The sequence below is a fragment of the Salvelinus namaycush genome, chromosome 13 (genome assembly GCF_016432855.1).
Source record: "Salvelinus namaycush isolate Seneca chromosome 13, SaNama_1.0, whole genome shotgun sequence".
In the NCBI taxonomy this organism is placed as follows: domain Eukaryota; kingdom Metazoa; phylum Chordata; class Actinopteri; order Salmoniformes; family Salmonidae; genus Salvelinus; species Salvelinus namaycush.
The window spans coordinates 25801896-25820999 of NC_052319.1; the positions used below are offsets into that span (position 1 = coordinate 25801896).

Genomic DNA, 19104 nt, shown 5'->3' on the forward strand with positions numbered 1-19104 from the left:
TGGGAAAGGGCAGTGTGGAGTGCAATAGAGACTGCATCATCTGTCGATCTGTTAGAGCGGTATGCAAATTGGAGTGGGGCTAGGGTTTCTGGGATAATGGTGTGGATGTGAGCCATCACCAGCCTTTCAAAGCACGTCATGGCTACAGACGTGAGTGCTACGGGTCAGTATTCATTTAGGCAGGTTACCTTAGCGTTATTGTGCACAGGGACAATGGTGGTCTGCTTAAAACATGTTGGTATTATAGACTCGGACAGGGAGAGGTTGAAAATGTCAGTGAAGACACTTGCCAGTAGGTCAGCACATGCTTGCAGTACACGTCCTGGTAATCCGTCTGGCCCTGCGGCCTTGTGAATGTTGACCTGTTTAAAGTCTTACTCACATCGGCTGCGGAGAGCGTGATCACACAGTCGTCCGGAACAGCTGGTGCTCTCATCCATGTTTCAGTGTTATTTGCTTCGAAGCGAGCCTAGAAGTAGTTTAGCTCGTCTGGTAGGCTCGTGTCACTGGGCAGCTCTCGGCTGTACTTCCCTTTGTAGTCTGAAATGGTTTGCAAGACCTGACACATCCGACGAGCGTCGGAGCCGGTGTAGTACGATTCGATCTTAGTCCTGTATTGATGCTTTGCCTGTTTGATTGTTCGTCGGAGTGCATAGTGGGATTTCTTATAAGCTTCCGTGTTAAAGTCCCACTCCTTGAAAGCGGCAGCTCTAGCCTTTAGCTCTGTGCGGATGTTGCCTGTAATCCTGCTTCTGGTTGGGGTATGTACGTACGGTCACTATGGGGACGACGTCATCAATGCACTTATTGATGAAGCCAATGACTGATGTGGTGTACTCCCCAATGCCATCGGAAGATTCCCGGAACATATTCCAGTCTGTGCTAGCAAAACAGTCCTGTAGCTTAGCATCTGCTACATCTGACCACATTTTTATTGACCAAGTCACTGGTGCTTCCTGCTATAATTTTGGCTTGTAAGCAGGAATCAGGAGAATATAATTATGGTCAGATTTGCCAAATGCAGGGCGAGGGAAAGCTTTGTAAATGTCTCCGTGTGTGGAGTAAAGGTGGTCTAGAGTTTTTTTTCGCTCTGGTTGCACATTTAACTTGCTGATAGAAATTTGGTAAAACGGATTTAAGTTTCCCTGCATTAAAGTCCCCTGCCACTAGAAGCGCCGCCTCTGGATGAGCATTTTCCTGTTTGCTTATGACGGAATACAGCTCATTGAGTGCGGTCTTAGTGCCAGCATCGGTCTGTGGTGGTATGTAGACAGCTACAAAAAATACAGATAAACTCTCTAGGTAGACAGTGTGGTCTACAGCATATCATGAAATACTCTACCTCAGGCGAGCAAAACCTCAACACTTCCTTAGATATCGTGCACCAGCTGTTGTTTACAAATATACTTAGTCCGCCCCCCCCCCCCTTGTCTTACCAGACATCGCTGTTCTATCCTGCCGATACAGAGTATGTTGATAATGTTATCGTTCAGCCACGACTCCCGTGAAGCATAAAATATTACAGTTTTTAATGTCCCGTTGGTAGTTTAATCTTCCGTGTAGGTTGTCGATTTTATTTTCCAATGATTGGATGTTAGCTAGTAGGACTGAAAGCAGTGGGGGTTTATTCGATCGCCTACGAATTCTCAGAAGGCAGCCCGAACTCTGTCCTCTTTTTCTCCATCTTCTCGTCACGCAAATGACAGGGATTTAGGCCTGACATGCCACACCACACCACATTCGTATCTAAACCTAAAGTCAAGGCTAAGTATCTAGGTTATGTTACAGTACTAGCCCCTTCGTTCTTTGAAGTGGTGATCTCAATCTCTTAATCAAATGTATATTATAAAGCACTTTTGACTTTCTTAACTCACCGCCAGTCATCTTTTGACAGGTTGACCAGTATGTTCATCTCATCCTCTTGCATAAGTCTGTACGCAGCACTGACATGGTGGTTCTCCAGGACTGACCGGTCATTGTACAGGATGGCCACCTCTGACCTGGAGAGAGGAAGAGAGGGGGGAAGAGAAGGTGTGGATCACCGTGTGATTAGTCATTGTGCTGCATGGTGGTTACCAGGCGAGATTACTTTACCAGGTAGCCATCCTGTATGGCAACAGTAACTAGCAGGCAAAACTGGTTGAAATGATTTAATTTCAACCAGTTTAGAAATTACAACAGCAATTATGATACGATAGTGATGGTAGATATTTGAGATGGGGTGGCAGGTAGCCTAGCGAAATGTTGCTTGTTTGAATCACCGAGCCGACAAGGTGCAAATTCTGTTGATGTGCCCTTGAGGAAAGCACTTTACCCTAATTGCTCCTGTAGGTCACTCTGGATGACTAAAATGTAAATGTGATGGTAGCGAAATGAGAATTCCAGATTTTCCTAATGCAGAACAGGGCCACATCAGAAAGTAGTTGTTCTGAGACAAATAATATATATATTTTTTTTTTACCCCCAATTTCGTGGTATCCAATTGTTAGTAGTTACTGTCTTGTCTCATCGCTACAACTCCCGTACGGGCTCGGGAGAGACAAAGGTCGAGAGCCATGCGTCCTCCGAAACACAACCCAACCAAGCCGCACTGCTTCTTAACACAGCGCGCATCCAACCCAGAAGCCAGTCGCACCAATGTGTTGGAGGAAACACCGTACACCTAGTGACCTGGTCAGCGTGCACTGCGCCCGGCCCGCCACAGGAGTCTCTAGTGCGCGATGAGACAAGGATATCCATACCGGCCAAACCCTCCCTAACCAGGACGACGCTAGACAAATTGTACGTCGCCCCATGGACCTCCCGGTCACGGCCGGCTGCGACAGAGCCTGGGCTCGAACCCAGAGTCTCTGGTGGCACAGCTAGCACTGCGAAGCAGTGCCTTAGACCACTGTGCCACCAGGGAGGCCCTGACAAATAATATTTTATTTAATTTTCTAAATTTTATTATAAGTAAAATGAGAAAAAACTAAATGAGACAGTTACTAGTACTTTACTCCAGTGCTAGGGCAGTTTGTAGTACTTTACTCCAGTGCTAGGGCAGTTTGTAGTACTTTACTCCAGTGCTAGGGCAGTTTGTAGTACTTTACTCCAGTGCTAGGGCAGTTTGTAGTACTTTACTCCAGTGCTAGGGCAGTTTGTAGTACTTTACTCCAGTGCTAGGGTAATTTGTAGTACTTTATTTCAGTGCTAGGACAGTTTGGAGATTGAAAGTAATCAGAGAGGGAAAGTTTACTAAATACCTTCATTGTCCATTTCACAACAACCCCTCATTTCTAAAATACGAGTAGCCTTTCTGATCAATTTTTATTAGACTAGAGAGTCATGCAGAGGTAATGAAGGGTTTAAACTAAAGGACTCTCTCTCTCTCTCTCTCTCTCTCTCTCTCTCTTTCTCTCTCATCACTGAGGTCAGTGCTGCAATTTTGAGTATTCTCATTGTGCAATTCATTTTAATGGGTTCTTTAAATGGGTGCCTTCACTTAAATGGGCTCTTTATATGGCCATGTTCCCTTCTTAAGGCTCCATTGGCATTCATTAGTCAGGGTCAGACTGACTGAACTGTCTGTCTGTCTGTCTAGGAGGCAAAAGCTGTACAATACAAGGACATCTTCAGTTTAACATTAGTATTGGTAGGATGGAATGAATGAAAATGGAAATAAATAATATGTCCATTAGGTACAGCAGCTAAGTGTTGTGTCAAACTTCAGGAATAAAAATGCCTACTGAAAGAAGCAGAAGTTTGCACCGTCCGTAGGAAATTTCAGGAAGAATACTGACACACACCTGGTCTGAATGTGAAAGTTGTTGGTTGTCCCAGTGTGTTCAAAGTCATGGATAGCTGCAGCAAACACCATGGCTAGGATGTCCAGTTCAGTGAGCCAGTGCTAGAGAGACAGAGAGTAAATGTAACAAGAAACACAATCAGAATCCTCTGTCCTTTGATCTGTCTATTATGCTGGGGGGGGGGGGGGGGGGATTCATTGCATCCCTATTGCACCAACCTGCATGTGTGTGTGTGAGTGTGCATGTGAGACTCACCATGATGCCAGTGTGGAGCATCAGATAGTGTGCTGTCTGTGTGACGTCGGCAGCGTGGATCAGGTTATGGTAGGGGTTTCTGTGTTTGCTGTAGCCCAACTCTAGAGCCTCTACGAAGGACACCAGAGATGACACTGGTATCTGGGGAAAAACAGGGCGGTTAGAACATCAGAGATGACACTGGTAAATCAAATCGTATTAGTCACATGCGCCGAATACAATAGGTGTAGACCTTACAGTGAAATGCTTACTTACGAGCCCCTAACCAGCAATGCAGTTAAAAAAAATACTTATAAGTATAAGAAATAAAAGTAACAAGTAATTAAAGAGCAGCAGTAAAATAACAATAGTGAGACTATATACGGGGGGGGGGGGGGGTACTGGTACAGAGTCAATGTTAGTTGAGGTAATATGTACATGTAGGTAGAGTTCTTAAAGTGACTACGCATAGATGATAACAGCAGAGAGTAGCAGCGGTGTAAAAGAGGGGGGGGCAATGCAAATAGTCTGGGTAGCCACTTGATTAGGTGTTCAGGAGTCTTATGGCTTGGGGGTAAACCCTGTTTAGAAGCCTCTTGGACCTAGACTTGGCGCTCCGGTACCGCTTTTTTATTTTATATTAATTTTTTTATAGGTTTTGTCGTGCCCTCTTCACAACTGTCTTGGTGTGCTTGGACCATGTTAGTTTGTTGGTGATGTGGACACCAAGGAACTTGAAGCTCTCAACCTGCTCCACTGCAGCCCCATCGATGAGAATGGGGTGTGCTCGGTCCTCTTTTTCCTGTAGCCCACAATCATCTCATTTGTCTTGATCACGTTGAGGGAGAGGTTGTCCTGGCACCACACGGCCAGGTCTCTGACCTCCTCCCTATAGGCTGTCTCGTCATTGTAGGTGATCAGGCCTACCACTGTTGTGTCATCAGCAAACTTAATGATGGTGTTGGAGTCGTGCCTGGCCGTGCAGTCATGAGTGAACAGGGAGTACAGGAGGGGACTGAGCACACACCCCTGAGGGGCCCCTGTGTTGAGGATCAGCGTGGCGGCTGTGTTGTTACCTACCCTCACCCCCTGGGGGCAGCCCATCAGGAAGTCCAGGATCCAGTTGCAGAGGGAGGTGTTTAGTCCCAGGGTTCTTAGCTTATTGATGAGCTTTGAGGGCACTATGGTGTTGAACGCTGAGCTTTAGTCAATGAATAGCATTCTCACATAGGTGTTCCTTTTGTCCAGGTGGGAAAGGGCAGTGTGGAGTGCAATAGAGAATGCATCACCTGTGGATCTGTTGGGGCGGTATGCAAATTGTGAAATGCTATCACACACACCAAATTATTTTCTCATTTTGTAGTGCAGGGAATTACATCCCCAGAGTTGACTTCATTAGAGAAAAGATAACTCCTGCACACTCCTGCGAGATATTACATCTGGCACATTGTTTATTGTCCAAATTGTCATGTGTGCCAGAGTTATCTTTTCTCCAATGAAGTTGGAGAGACCGAGAGAGACATGTGTGGGGGGCTTCATGTGTACTGTAGCTTATGTGTAAGCTTAACTCCTTTAGTTTAATCAGACTAAGAGCAGAGTAGGGCCCAGAACACCGCTCTTCCTAAATCAAAATATGAGCATCATGCGTCACAAACGTTCACATTCACAATGAAAGAGCTGAGCTCCTCCGGATATTTGAGTATCCATTTAAAGCCTAGCTGTCACATTGATTCTAGGAACAGTATGGCTGTGAATGACAAAACCCACACGTGACAAGGCCAGGGCCTTTCCGACTGACTGTTGAGCGATAGCATGGAAGAATAACAAGTGATTGGATTTATATAGCACTTTTCTACCAACTGAGGTACTCAAAGCGCTTTACATAGTAGTCGGAACCACTTCATGCATCACCAATGTGTGGCACCAACCATTGGTGATGCATGGCGACCATTTTTGTGCCAGAACACTAATCACACATCAGCTAGAGAGTGATATATGCCAATTAGGAAGGAGGGGGATGATTAGGGGCCATGTTGGGAATTTAGCCATGACACCAGGGTTAATACCCTTACTCTTGGGATTTTTAATGACCACACAGAGTCAGGACACCCGTTTAACGTCCCATCCGAATGATCGCACCCTACGCAGGGCAATGTCCCCTTCACTGCCATGGGACATTAGGACCTCCTGGCCCTCCAACACCACTTACATCTGGTCTCCCATCCAAGGACCGACCAGGACTAACCCTGCTCTGGTTCATAGGCAAGCCAGCAGTGGGATGCAGGGTGTTACGCAGCTGGCTCGTATACACAATCTTGGCAATTTGGTAGTACTTCAGCAGTTTTCCTCCTGTTATGTCAGTCACTGACAGTCAATCAATTAGCCCATGTCAGCTAACATTTTATAGATTGCTAGGTAAGTTAGTCTAGCCATGTCACGCCTACTCCCGTTTCGACGCTCAACGTCGCCAGTCTACTAACCACCGGTCCTGGCAATCATCATTACTCACACCTGCTCCCCATCGTTACGACACCTGGACCTCATCATCACCTTGATTACTCTCCCTTTCTTTAGCCCTCAGTAGCCTCAGTCATTAGGCAGTATAGGTTTTGTTCACATTCTGTACGCCTCTCCTGTTTTGTTTATCTTCAAGATTCTTATTATTAAACTCACCTTCTGGACATGCTTCCTGACTCCCAGCATATACATTACAAGCCAGCTATCTGAACACTGTACAGTAGTAATCATGTCCGAATTAGAATCAAATCAAATTTTATTGGTCACATACACGTGTTTAGCAGATGTTATTGCGAGTATAGTGAAATGCTTGTGTTTCTAGCTCCAACAGTGCAGTAATATGTAACAATTTCACAACAATACACACAAATCTAAAGCAAAGGAATGGAATTAAGAATATATAAATATTTGGACGAGCAATGTCAGAGAGGCATAGACTAAGATACAGTAGGATAGAATATAGTATAAACATGAGATGAGTAATGCAAAATATGTAAACGTTATTAAAGTGACCAGAGTTCCATTATTAAAGTGGCCAGTGATTTGAAAGTCTATGTATAAAGGGCAGCAGCCTCTAATGTGCTAGTGATGGCTATTTAACAGTCTGATGGCCTTGAGATAGAAGCTGTTTTTCAGTCTCTCTGTCCCAGCTTTGATGTACCTGTACTGACCTCGCCTTCTGGATGATAGGTTGAACAGGCAATGGCTCGGGTAGTTGGTGGGCTGGAGGGCAGGTAGTTTGCACCCGGTGATGCGTTGGGCAGACTGCACCACCCTCTGGAGAGCCCTGCGGTTGCGGGCGGTGCAGTTGCCGGGTATCACCGCTGTATCAGGCGGTGATACAGCCCGACAGGATGCTCTCAATTGTGCCTCAAAGTTTGTGAGGGTTTTAGGCGCCAAGCCAAATTTCTTCAGCCTTCTGAGGTTGAAGAGGCGCTGTTGCGCCTTCTTCACCACACTGTCTTTGTGGGTGGGCCATTTCAGTTTATCAGTGATGTGTACGCAGAGGAACTTGAAGCTTTCCACCTTCTCCACTGTGATCCCGTAGTGAATAGGGGGGTGCTCCCTCTGCTGTTTCCTGAAGTCCATGATCAGCTCCTTTGTTTTGTTGATGTTGAGTGAGAGGTTATTTTCCTAGCACCACACTCCCAGAGCCCTCACGTCCTTCCTGTAGGCTGTCTTGTCATTGTTGGTAATCAGGCCTATTACTGTTGTGTCGTCTGCAAACGTGACGATTGAGTTGACCGGGCACACAGGGCACATGCCTAGGGGCTCTGACCTCCAGGGGGCCCCATTGATTTTGTTAGACACTCCCACTCAGATATTACATGAACATGGCATAAATCATGGCAAAATGTGTGGAACGGCAAGGGATATAGCATTAAAACTGTAACATTTTCTCTCTATCCATGGCATAATTTGTTGAATCGTATAAAATTTGCAAAACACTTATGTTATGTCATGTTACGTAGTCTAAATGTGTATCTAGAACCTAAAAAGGTTATTTGGCTGTCCCCATTGGAAGAACCCTTTTAGGTTCCCTTTCTACAGAGGGTTCTACATGGAACTCAAAAGGGTTCTGCCTGGAACCAAAAATGGTTCTCCTATGGGGACCGCCGAAGAACCCTTTCGGAACCCTTTTTTCTAAGAGTGAATGTAGCCCTTCAAGTAAAGTGTAACCATATTATCATAGGATTAAAATATAATCCTGACATTCAGATCAAAGCACAGTAACTGTATGTGTTTGTGATAATCTCACCACTCATCTAACAGAGGACATGTAGAAACTCAGGTATAAAACCAGACAAAGAGATGAGGACAGAGAACAGAACAGAAACAGTGTGAGGTTGAGTGCATATGTCTTCCTCTGAGGTACCCAGACCAGAGGCCTGTGGTGTAGAACAGAGGACAGAGTAACACACACGCACACACACACACAGAGGCTTAGGGTATAGAACAGGCTGAGGGGGTGATTAGGAAGAACACTTAGTCAATAAACAAACTCACACACCCTGATGTTAGAGTGAGAGACTGAATAGAGACTAACCCTGAAGCGGTTGATCAGGTCATATCGGGTGAGCAGTTCGTAGACCAGGAACTTTAATGCGTGTTCACTGCTGGCCTCGTGGAGCACAAACACATCAAAGGACCAGTTATCTACATCCTGTAAACAATAAGATGTCAGGGATGATGACAGCACAGAATTAAATAGAACACACATTGTGTTCTATAATAAAACACATATTGATTATCATCGCTATGAATGTCAGAATATGATGTTATGATAAAGTCTAAAATAGCTGTAAAATCGGGTACATCTTGTACAGATGTAATAAAGCCTTTATTCTGCAATGATTATGCATGATATGACAGTTTATCTATTTAATGTTTTAGGATGTCATCATTCCTATCTCAAAGTGTAGCTTGACTGATATCATCTTTCATTTCTCATAGGTCCAGTTTCCCAGACACAGATTAAGCAAGACAAGAGATTCCCCATTGAGCAAGATTTTTTTGTCCAGGACTAGGCTGAATCTGTATCTGGGAAACCAGTCCCTAGTGTATGATGTATAATAGTAATAGTAATACTATAGTAATAGTAATATGTACCTTCAAAGCAGCGATGGCAGCTGGAGGGTACGTCAATCCAGCCATGTTAGATGTCCGTCTGTACATCCTGAAGATAGGTACACAACCATTAGGTGGTTAGACAATAGAACTGCGATGCACCCAGCGGGCAAAACGGGTTGAAATAATGTTATGATGAACACTGCTTGTAATGATTTCATTTCAATGAGTTTTGCCCACTGGGGCAGTTCCTGTACATGTACTTTGTATACATAGAAAACTGTACACACAGACAACAAACCCCCTGCTGATGATTTCAATTGTATTCTTCCCATTATGGTATCAAAATGCTACAGTCACATAATGCCACAATGCCTCAGTTTTCAACGATTACCAGTAATGGGATCAACAGTAATTGAATTTTTAAAAAGATTAAAGGCTTTTGAGCAGGCATTCTTTGCAGATTACGAATATTTTGGCACTGGACAGAACCGAACCAAAGGCTGGATGTTGAAAGGGGTGAGGGGAGGGATGAGACAGGGCTGTTAAATAAGGCCAAAGAAAGACTGTATTTGGGCTTTGGCAACAACAACAAAGAAAGGTGTGACATGTCGGAAACCCAGCCAAGTTATCTCTGTTCTTTAAGTGGGCCTTGGTCAAGAGTAGTGCACTATATAGGGAATAGGTTGCAATTTGGGATGCATCCTACATCTAGTTTATAAAAGAGAAGGAGAATCTGCCAGGCTGGGCTTTGACTGTATTCTCTTCTCTCGTCTCCTCTGAGAGTGTTTTCAGTCATAGACCAGTTCATTTTTCTCAGGGGAATCTGGGCTGAAGAGACCATAATCTCTGACACAGACATATTGTATGTGTAAAGACAAAAAACAACAACTGTAAAGACAGATCTTACTATGGAATATGGACACACATTTTATAACTCAAATTCTAATGTTGTCCACAAAAGAAGAAACCATCCAAACCTGTTGTTTGACAAATTTGAATAATAAACTAAGCAATGTACATTCCAACTGTCGAACTGAGAATGCCTGCATTGTGGATTCCATTTTGGAATATTCATTTCAGGAGATACTGTAGCCTAGTAGTTGCCATGGAAATAAAAGTGAGACACAGGCCATAGCAACAGCTCTTGAGAAGACTTGAGACACATTGCTGAATATGATGTTTATGTATTCATGTTAGTGCCCACTGTAAGTAAGAATTCACTATTGACCATTTTTATTGACTGGCAGAATGACAATTAATACTATTAGACTACAAGCGAAAGCAATTGAGGGAAGCGCATTGCTCAATATTATTTATGTATTCATGTTTGTGCACACTTACTGGAAGGTTTTTAAAAATAACAATTGTTCTAAGGCAGAATGACAGTTACGTGTTTATTTTAAGAGCAACATAAGAAGTAATTCATAGGAGCTTCTAACAAAAGTGTTAATGGTTTGATGGTATGTTTTTTTAACTTATCTGTACTTAAATGTATCTGCATACTTATCAATGTAGATAGCCTACTGTAATTCTTTGTTTATTTTCCCATATATCACAAGAGTACATCCTCCAGTACCTCTTGACGAAGAAGACTGTGGTTTGTTGTGTGTGTGTGTGCGTGCGTATCTGTGTATATGTTTGTACCTCTCTACAAAGATGCCAGCCTGCACGGCATGCACGATGCTCTTGAACCGTGGTTTCTCCTCGGGTCGTCTCCTGACCACGCCCATCTTCCTGGTGAAGGTCGAGGCCAGCCAATCCCGCACCTCCATTGGGACAGAGTCCGTCTGGATGTCACTGAGCTCATCCTCAGTGTCCAGAAGACGCCTGTGAGGGGGAGGGACAAGGGACAGTCAGACTACAGGTCACTCGGAACACACAAATGTAACAGTCCCATACTACCTGATATTCACCTGTTACATACCTGTAACCCACCTGTAACAGTGTCACATTCCCTGTCATTCACGTTTTACCCATAAGTAGTATAGCTTACATTTCCTGCAAAAGTATGCGAAATGTCACTTACACTAATAGCTAATACTGTAGCTAATTAAAGTGTAACTTGTTTCCATTGCTGACTGTGATGTGATGAGATGAGAGGCCAGGTCTTGTAAATGCCTGTTTACCTGTCCTGGTATGGAGCCCCTGAACCATCATCCTCACTATGTGATCCCCAGTAAATGTCATTCTGAAGGCTGAATGGACTTCTTAAGTGTTAACTGACAGGCTCTCTTTCCATTGCAATTTGTTTAGCTGAGGAAATAGCCTTGGTGAATTATTAACCGTAAAACAGATCCTCAGCTGTAATGAGAAAGAAAATGTGGCCAATGAAGGAAAAGAGAGGCAGATATTTTGAATGTTGTGATTTTAGAATGTCAACATTAGGTTAGATGCTAACGTAAGGAAATGAGGCTTACGGAATCACGATAAGGGTGCAGGACTTCCTTCTGCAAGTAATTATTCTGAAATTGTAAAACCGAGCTACCGTGAAAATAAATGATAATATATTATGATGATGGGAAATGCAATTACTACACAAATATGATTCAATCAAAGTCTGCATCCAAAATGGCACCTTAATCTTTTTATAGTGCACAAAGCCCATGTGCACAGATGTAGGGGAAGGGTTCTACATTGAACCCAAAAAGGTTCTACCTGGAACCAAAAAGAGTTCATCTACAGGGACATCTGAAGAACTCTTTTAGGTTTTTCCTAAGAGTGTACATAGTAAATAAGGTGCCATTTGGGGGGGGGGGGGGGGAGGGAGAAAGTGAGCGAGAGAGAGAGATGAGCTCTGCAATCAGACTACAGGCTATGCAACACCTGCTTATCACTGGAGAGCCCAACTGAGCTGACTCACTCTGCAGTCACTCTGCAGTCTGTATCAACAACTACAGCCACAACGACCCAGACTGAGAGGGATGTGTGGCTCAGTAAGACTTTAGTTTTATAGTCTCCTCATGGAGAGATGGAAAACTTCACACATGGAGTTTAAGAAGTAAAGTATGGAGTGCTCCTTTGAGTAATCGGACGTTCCCCCATGACGGGGGAGACACCCAGAGAGAAGTGAGACACCCAGAGAGAAGTGAGACATCTAGAGAGAAGTGAGACACCCAGAGAGAAGTGAGACACCCAGAGAGAAGTGAGACATCCAGTGAGAAGTGAGACATCCAGAGAGAAGTGAGACACCCAGAGAAGACACCCAGAGAGAACTGAAGGACTTTGATCAGCAGACACAAAGACACAGTTTGCATAGAAAAAGTATATTTTCAAACTGTCTGAGCTAAGGCACCAAAACAGAGTAGTACTGCACTTGTGGTACTCTACTGGTTGTACAGCACTCGATCTGTCAAGGAATTTGATCATCAGAATAGGTTACTATCTATGAGTACCATATTTTATGTGAGTTGTATTTGTGCAGTTATTTCCCATACCTTTAACGGGGTGCAGAGTGCAAAATATTTGATGTAGTCATGGAATTGAATTCAGCTGAAATGCACTCACCTGGTTTCATCAATATAGACTGCCTCTAGAACAGAGGCTGCATACTCTATATTCTTCCTCAGGTCCACCACATTCACTTCTCCCTTGTCTAGCTGCTTCACCAGGCATCTCAATCTGCAAAGAGGAAGTTGGATTCAAATTTCATCTTCATATATGAGCTCATGAACACTGGATAATACATAGTACACGGAGAACAGTACTGTATGTCGATACAACTCAACAGTCTCTGAGCTGGTCTAGTCAAATCAAACGTTATTGGTTGCGTACACATATTTTGCAGATGTTATCGCAGGTGCAGCTAAATGCTTATGTTTTTAGCTCCAACAGTGCAGTAATACCTAACAATACACACAAATCCCCCTACAAATGCAATAGGCAGGAAAGAAATTCCACAAATGAACTTTTAACAAAGGTGCACCTGTAATTGAAATGCATTCCAGGTGATTACCTCATGAAGCTGGTTGAGAGAATGCCAAGAGTGTGCAAAGCTGTCATCAAGGCAAAGGGTGGCTACTTTGAAGATTCTAAAATATGTTTTGATTTGTTTAACACTTTTTTGTTTACTACATGATTCCATATATGTTATTTCATAGTTTTGATGCCTTCACTATTATTCTACAATGAAGAAAATAGTCAAAATAAAGTAAAACCTTTGAATGAGTAGGTGTGTCCAAACTTTTGACTGGTACTGTATATATTTCTTACATTTCTTTTTTATTTTTTTATTTTTGGGGGGGTGTATTGTTTTGCATTGTTAAGTATTGCTGCACTGTATATAATGGTGTGAAATAGACAGTATGGACAATACCATTTATAGAAAAGGTGTGTACAGCATTAGTTATATAGAGCACCACAGTATGAGTCATAATACCCATAAATCCTAGCAGTCAAACAGGGAAATGGTTCCATTCATTTTTCCCATAGGGGATTTTAGAATCACATAAAATAAGGGCTGTGTTTCATGTAGGCTTACCCTGGTGTGACCTTTCGATAATTGTGTAAATCTCTCTCGGACAAGGCGACTTTTATCAATTTATTCACCTGGATTTACCCCCCCACCCAAAATTAAATGCTAAAGTGGCTATCATAAAGAAGTACAAATGCCATGATGATCTAGACAAGACTGCCGAATCGAGGCAAAGGTAAGAATCTCTGCATTAACTATCTAATGTTAGCTAAATGTAGTAATTAATAAATTGGCTTAAATGGACAATTCTGTGATCAGTCTTGTGCAAGTTTTAAACTGACACAAACTGTTAACAAAGGTGTCAGCTAGAGATGACGTGCAGGAGTTTGCAGGGATTTGTAGTCTTGCATGATGTCTACTTTGACGCTAATTAGCATTTGCTAATTAGAGTTAATGGGGCTGAATAGAGAGTTAATGGGGCTGAATATATTGATAAAAGTCACCTTGTCGAAGAAAGATTCACAGTTATCAAAACGTCAGGCCAGGGTAAGCCTACACGAAACATAGCCCTTATTTTAAGTGTTCCTAAAATCTCCCATGGGAAAAATGCATGGTTAAAAACGATTGGAACAATTTCCCTGTTTTACCGCTAGGTTTTATCGGTATTATGACATCTCAACTGTGGGGCTCGAAAAAGAAAAAAAATGTTTAGCAGATGCTTTTATTCAAAGCACTCACAGATATATGTGCATACATTTTAAGTACGAGTGATCCCAGGAGTCGAACCCACAACTCTGGCGTTACAAGCACCATGCTCTACCAACTGAGCTACAAAGGACCAAGGGCCCTTTAGGATGAGCCTCGACTAGAACACAGTATATACATATGAAGTGGGTAAAACAGTATGTAAACATTATTCGTGTGTGTGTGTGTGTGTGTGTGTGTTAGACATCCAGAGAAATAGCACCACTGAACTCCAACCGCCTGATCAACAAAGCCCATAAAGTCAGTGAAGCCTTTGGTTTTGGTCTCATACAGATCTTTAAATATTTACCACGGGACTAGTGCATCATTAAAAACAACAGGGGATTGACACTGTGCCATGGCTCGCCTCGGTGGGCACACAGACTATCACCAAACACCAGACGCCCAACCGACCAACCAATCCTCAGCAAAATGACTTGGGATGTGTCCCAAAGGGCACCCTATTCCCCAGATAGTGCACTACTTTTGACCAGAGGGCCTGTAGTGCACTATATAGGGGATAGGGGGTGCCAGTTGGGATGCAAACCTACTGTAAGATCCCTGCTGCAAGGCAAGACCATAAGAGGAGCATCTGTTTTCAATCTGAGGTGTTATTATGTGAAAATCTGTAACAGAGGAGGATTCAGAAGTATTGAAGTGTTATTGACATGTGGTTTTATATGAACACATAATCCTAAAACCCAAGCTGTCAAAACAACAGGATCAACTGACTGAAAGCCAGGATACAATACAGAAAACACACACACACACAATACAGTACGAAAAACAACCAACGCATCTGCATACAAAGTGAGCAGGGGAAAGCCATTTACGAAGTGAGCAGAATGTATGTAGTAGAGAGACTGATAAGCCTTGGACTTTATGGTGCCTTTACTGTGGGCTTGTTTGCCTTATCTAGTCATTTGTCTTCCTTCTCTCTAGTCTTTCCTTCTTCTGTCTTCAGAGGGGAAACACAGCAGGATACCGCTCTGCCAGTCAAGATGAGTGAGCCATGTGCCAAGTCTATACTATTCTATCACAGGCGGCAACTTAATTGAAGAGGACAGGCTCATAGAAATGGTTGGAATGGAGTAAATGGAATGGCATTGACATATCAAACACATGGTTTCCTAGTGCTGATACCATTCCATTAACTCCATTCCAACATTATTATGATCCGTCCTCCCCTCACCAGCCTCCTGTGTATTATATTGTGCTCAGTGTTAATTGAAAATCTGACTGACTACTATTGGCAAACTGCCACCCCCAGCATTAGCTTGTTCTGTAAGCTACAACAAGACAAACACCTAGGAGCGGCTCAAACATGGTGAACTCAACCTACATTGACGTGACCGTAAATAGTGACACCTGTTGCACCTAATAGTGGTCTGTAATATCAAAATATTTCAATACATGACTCTAATGAGGATGCAGAAAGTAAACATTTGCCTTGCATAATCAAGCTGAAGACAGCCATCTCTTCCACATTGTCAACTGCCTGTGATATTACATCTACTGTTGCATTTAGCCTGATATAGTATCTGGTGCACTTTGGATGAGAGTGAGATGCAGCCAGGGTGAGAGTTGGCAACAGTCCCTCAAAACAACTGTCTCTCCAACTCACTTATCACACATTCAGTAGCAACAGGTTTCCACAGACCAGGGTCTGATTTCAAAAAGTGTCTCAGAGTAGGAGTGCTAGGGCAGGTCCCCCCTGTCTATATAATCATATGTACTATGATCTAAAAGGCTAAACTGATCCTAGATCAGCACACCTACTCTGAAACTCTTTGTGAAAAACAGCTTCTATCTCAAGGCCATCAGACTGTTAAACAGCCACCACTAACATTTAGCGGCCGCTGCCAACATACTGACTCAACTCCAGCCACTTTAATAATGGGAATTGATGGAAATTATGTAAAAATGTACCACTAGCCACTTTAAACAATGCCACTTAATATAATGTTTACATACCCTACATTACTCATCTCATATGTATATGTATATACTGTACTCTATATCATCTACTGCATCTTGCCATCTTTATGTAATACATGTATCACTAGCCACTTTAAACTATGCCACTTTATGTTTACATACCCTACATTACTCATCTCATATGTATATACTGTACTCTATACCATCTACTGCATCTTGCCTATGGCGTTCTGTACCATCACTCATTCATATATCTTTATGTACATATTCTTTATCCCTTTACACTTGTGTGTATAAGGTAGTAGTTGTGGAATTGTTAGGTTAGATTACTTGTTGGTTATTACTGCATTGTCGGAACTAGAAGCACAAGCATTTCGCTACACTCGCATTAACATCTGCTAACCATGTGTATGTGACAAATAAAATTTGATTTGATTTGAATATTGTCACAGACACAGCGTTTAGACTACAGTTTGAAACCACTGAAACCATGGGAATAGTTCATGTGTAGTGGGTGGGGGAATAACAACAGGGCTATTCCCCCACAGTGTTTCCAGCCGTAGGTTTATCAATCATATGACCTTTTCCTCTGTCACTCCCCACAGCACTGGCCTGATGTCTTCCATCTCACACACCCCGGATTAGACCAATCACACAGCAGATAAATATAAATAGTGGCCCTGATTGGTGGATCTATCTGGGTCACAATAACACAACCTTGTCTTTGGAAGCAAGCGAAAATTACTTTTTCATGTGATTTCAGTATGTTTCAGTATAGGTTAGCATATGATAAAAGATTCTGAATAAAGTGGCAGTATATTAATAGTTGAAACAGCCACAAAGGTAGCAGTATTGAGATATTTCTTAAGAAATAGAAAAAACATGGACTTTACAATGGTAAAGGGACTAAAGACAGGTCAAACATGTTACAACAAGTTCAGTTGTATAAGCATGTGCCATATCTTTCTCAACAACTGGGTTGCTTATCAGAGTTCACATGAGCTCTTGGAATTTTTGTTTGACATTTTGGTCAAGTAGAAAACCTAAGACATCTGGACAACTCTCAGATGATGTTGTACAGTACCAATGTTTTAAACACTCACATACAGATGTAGGATCTATATGTAGGAACTATTTTGTTGATGAGAATTTTCCTGTACAGCAGGAAATGCAAACTTGTAGTATATTCAAGGTTTAAAAAGGCTTCTAAAGTTTGTAATTTCCACTTTAAAATGTCAGACTTGATTTGCCCTAACATGTAAAATGTATCAACCCCTACAAAAAATGCCCATCAATTAAAATGCACATAATAATTCACATTTCCTGTTGCTGCATGATTATTTTCCTGCTGTAGCAAACTGGATCAAATTAAGATCCTACAGCTGCAGGATGCATCCCAAATTACACCCTATTCCCTACGCAGTGCACAACATTTGACCACAGTCCTATGGCACTGGTCAAAAGTAGTGCACTATATAGGGAATAGGGTTCCATTTGGTACACAACCATAGCCTTATCTTTGCTGTCCAGGACTTCAACTCAGAGCTCAATATAATGAGAAACTAACTCCATGTGTTGACATATATTATCCTCTTACTGTGACTATGAAATATTTTGAGTATATTCGTCATAGAACTATATAGACTACAGTACATACTGTAAGAGGACCCTTAGGGACCTGTGTGAGGTTTTTAAAGAATGAAAATGAATAAAGTTAACAATTTGCCAGGGTCAGATTAAAATAGGCTTTATGTGAAACTGTATCGCCTTCAGGAACTTCTTTCTGAGCTGGGCCTCCAAGAAGTACAAACAAAGACATAGGGGGATGTCTGATTTTAGCTGCATCCAACGGGACATGTCAGACCTACAAGAGAGCATTTTCCCATGAGTTAACTGTGTCCTCCTCCTTGGAAGGGGCTGATGCCGTCACCAGGGCCCAGACTGGGGCCCCAGAGGGCACAGTGACAGGGCTGGAATAGAGTTGGGGCACCCTGCCCTGCTCCTCTCTGCCAACCTCTCAGACAGACTGATCCACCATTCCTCACCCCTGAAGATGGCACCCACAGGACTACTTTATGACCCGATAACGACCCATTTCCAAGAAACAGCGGTGGATGATTGCTACTACATTTCATGTATGAAAAAAGAAAAAGTCCAGAAAAAGTCCAGACTCTCTGCAGTATGTTGTCTGACTGTGAACTAGACTGGTTTTGTGCATCATTTATTTCAACAAATAAACAGATCTGTACCCTGGTGGTGCCCCAGGAACACAGAGGCTAAACGAGAATGCTTTTCATGTTGCTAAGAAATCCAAATGGCACCCTATTCCCTATTTAGTGCACTACTTTATGGGGTCATTTGGGATACTGTCACTGTGTTTGGGTGGTTGTCTTTAATGGCTCCTCAATAAACTAATTCCCATGCTTTCAGATTGTCAACAACATGGACTCACAGAGGGGATCTATTGATGGCAATAAAAATAACATCCCTGTATGATACAGGCTATTACCAAAACAGAAATTTTGTCAATGTGTAATTTAATGTGTTGATCCATGAAATCAAAACGACCTACAGTACATTATACTTTGGAATGTTTTTGCTGTACAATTATTTTATTTTAAATAACACTTTGTATGGGAAACAAACCAAACTCCGATGTAAGCTGGTGAGTTTTACAACCGGCTTACCATTCAAGGCTCCATCATTCTGACAAGTGAGTGGTTCCAGCGCTCTTGGTGGCTTTCCAATTCAGATGCTCAAGCTTTTAAAAAACGGTCATTCACTGGCCTATAAACACACTTGGTGAGGACAGGGCCTTGTTGTGTTATGTTAACACTGGTCTGAGCCTGGGCCTACTTTCTGCTTTCTACAGACCTGCAGGCCTCCTAACTGACACTGGGTCTC

At 42.6% G+C, this 19104-nt stretch overlaps 1 protein-coding gene across 1 annotated transcript in view; it reads right to left on the reverse strand.

Annotated features, from left to right (window-relative positions):
* The window catches only part of LOC120058051 (calcium/calmodulin-dependent 3',5'-cyclic nucleotide phosphodiesterase 1A-like), a 99374-nt gene that overhangs the window by 6810 nt on the left and 73460 nt on the right, over nt 1–19104 (reverse strand). Inside the window, exons 2-8 of the mRNA XM_039006532.1 lie at nt 12612–12747; nt 10752–10934; nt 9147–9213; nt 8584–8700; nt 4041–4181; nt 3786–3886; nt 1875–2000 (exon numbers count right to left, since the gene is read on the reverse strand). Coding sequence (XP_038862460.1) covers nt 1875–2000; nt 3786–3886; nt 4041–4181; nt 8584–8700; nt 9147–9213; nt 10752–10934; nt 12612–12747 — 871 coding nt within the window. The remainder of the gene's footprint in view (nt 1–1874; nt 2001–3785; nt 3887–4040; nt 4182–8583; nt 8701–9146; nt 9214–10751; nt 10935–12611; nt 12748–19104) is intronic.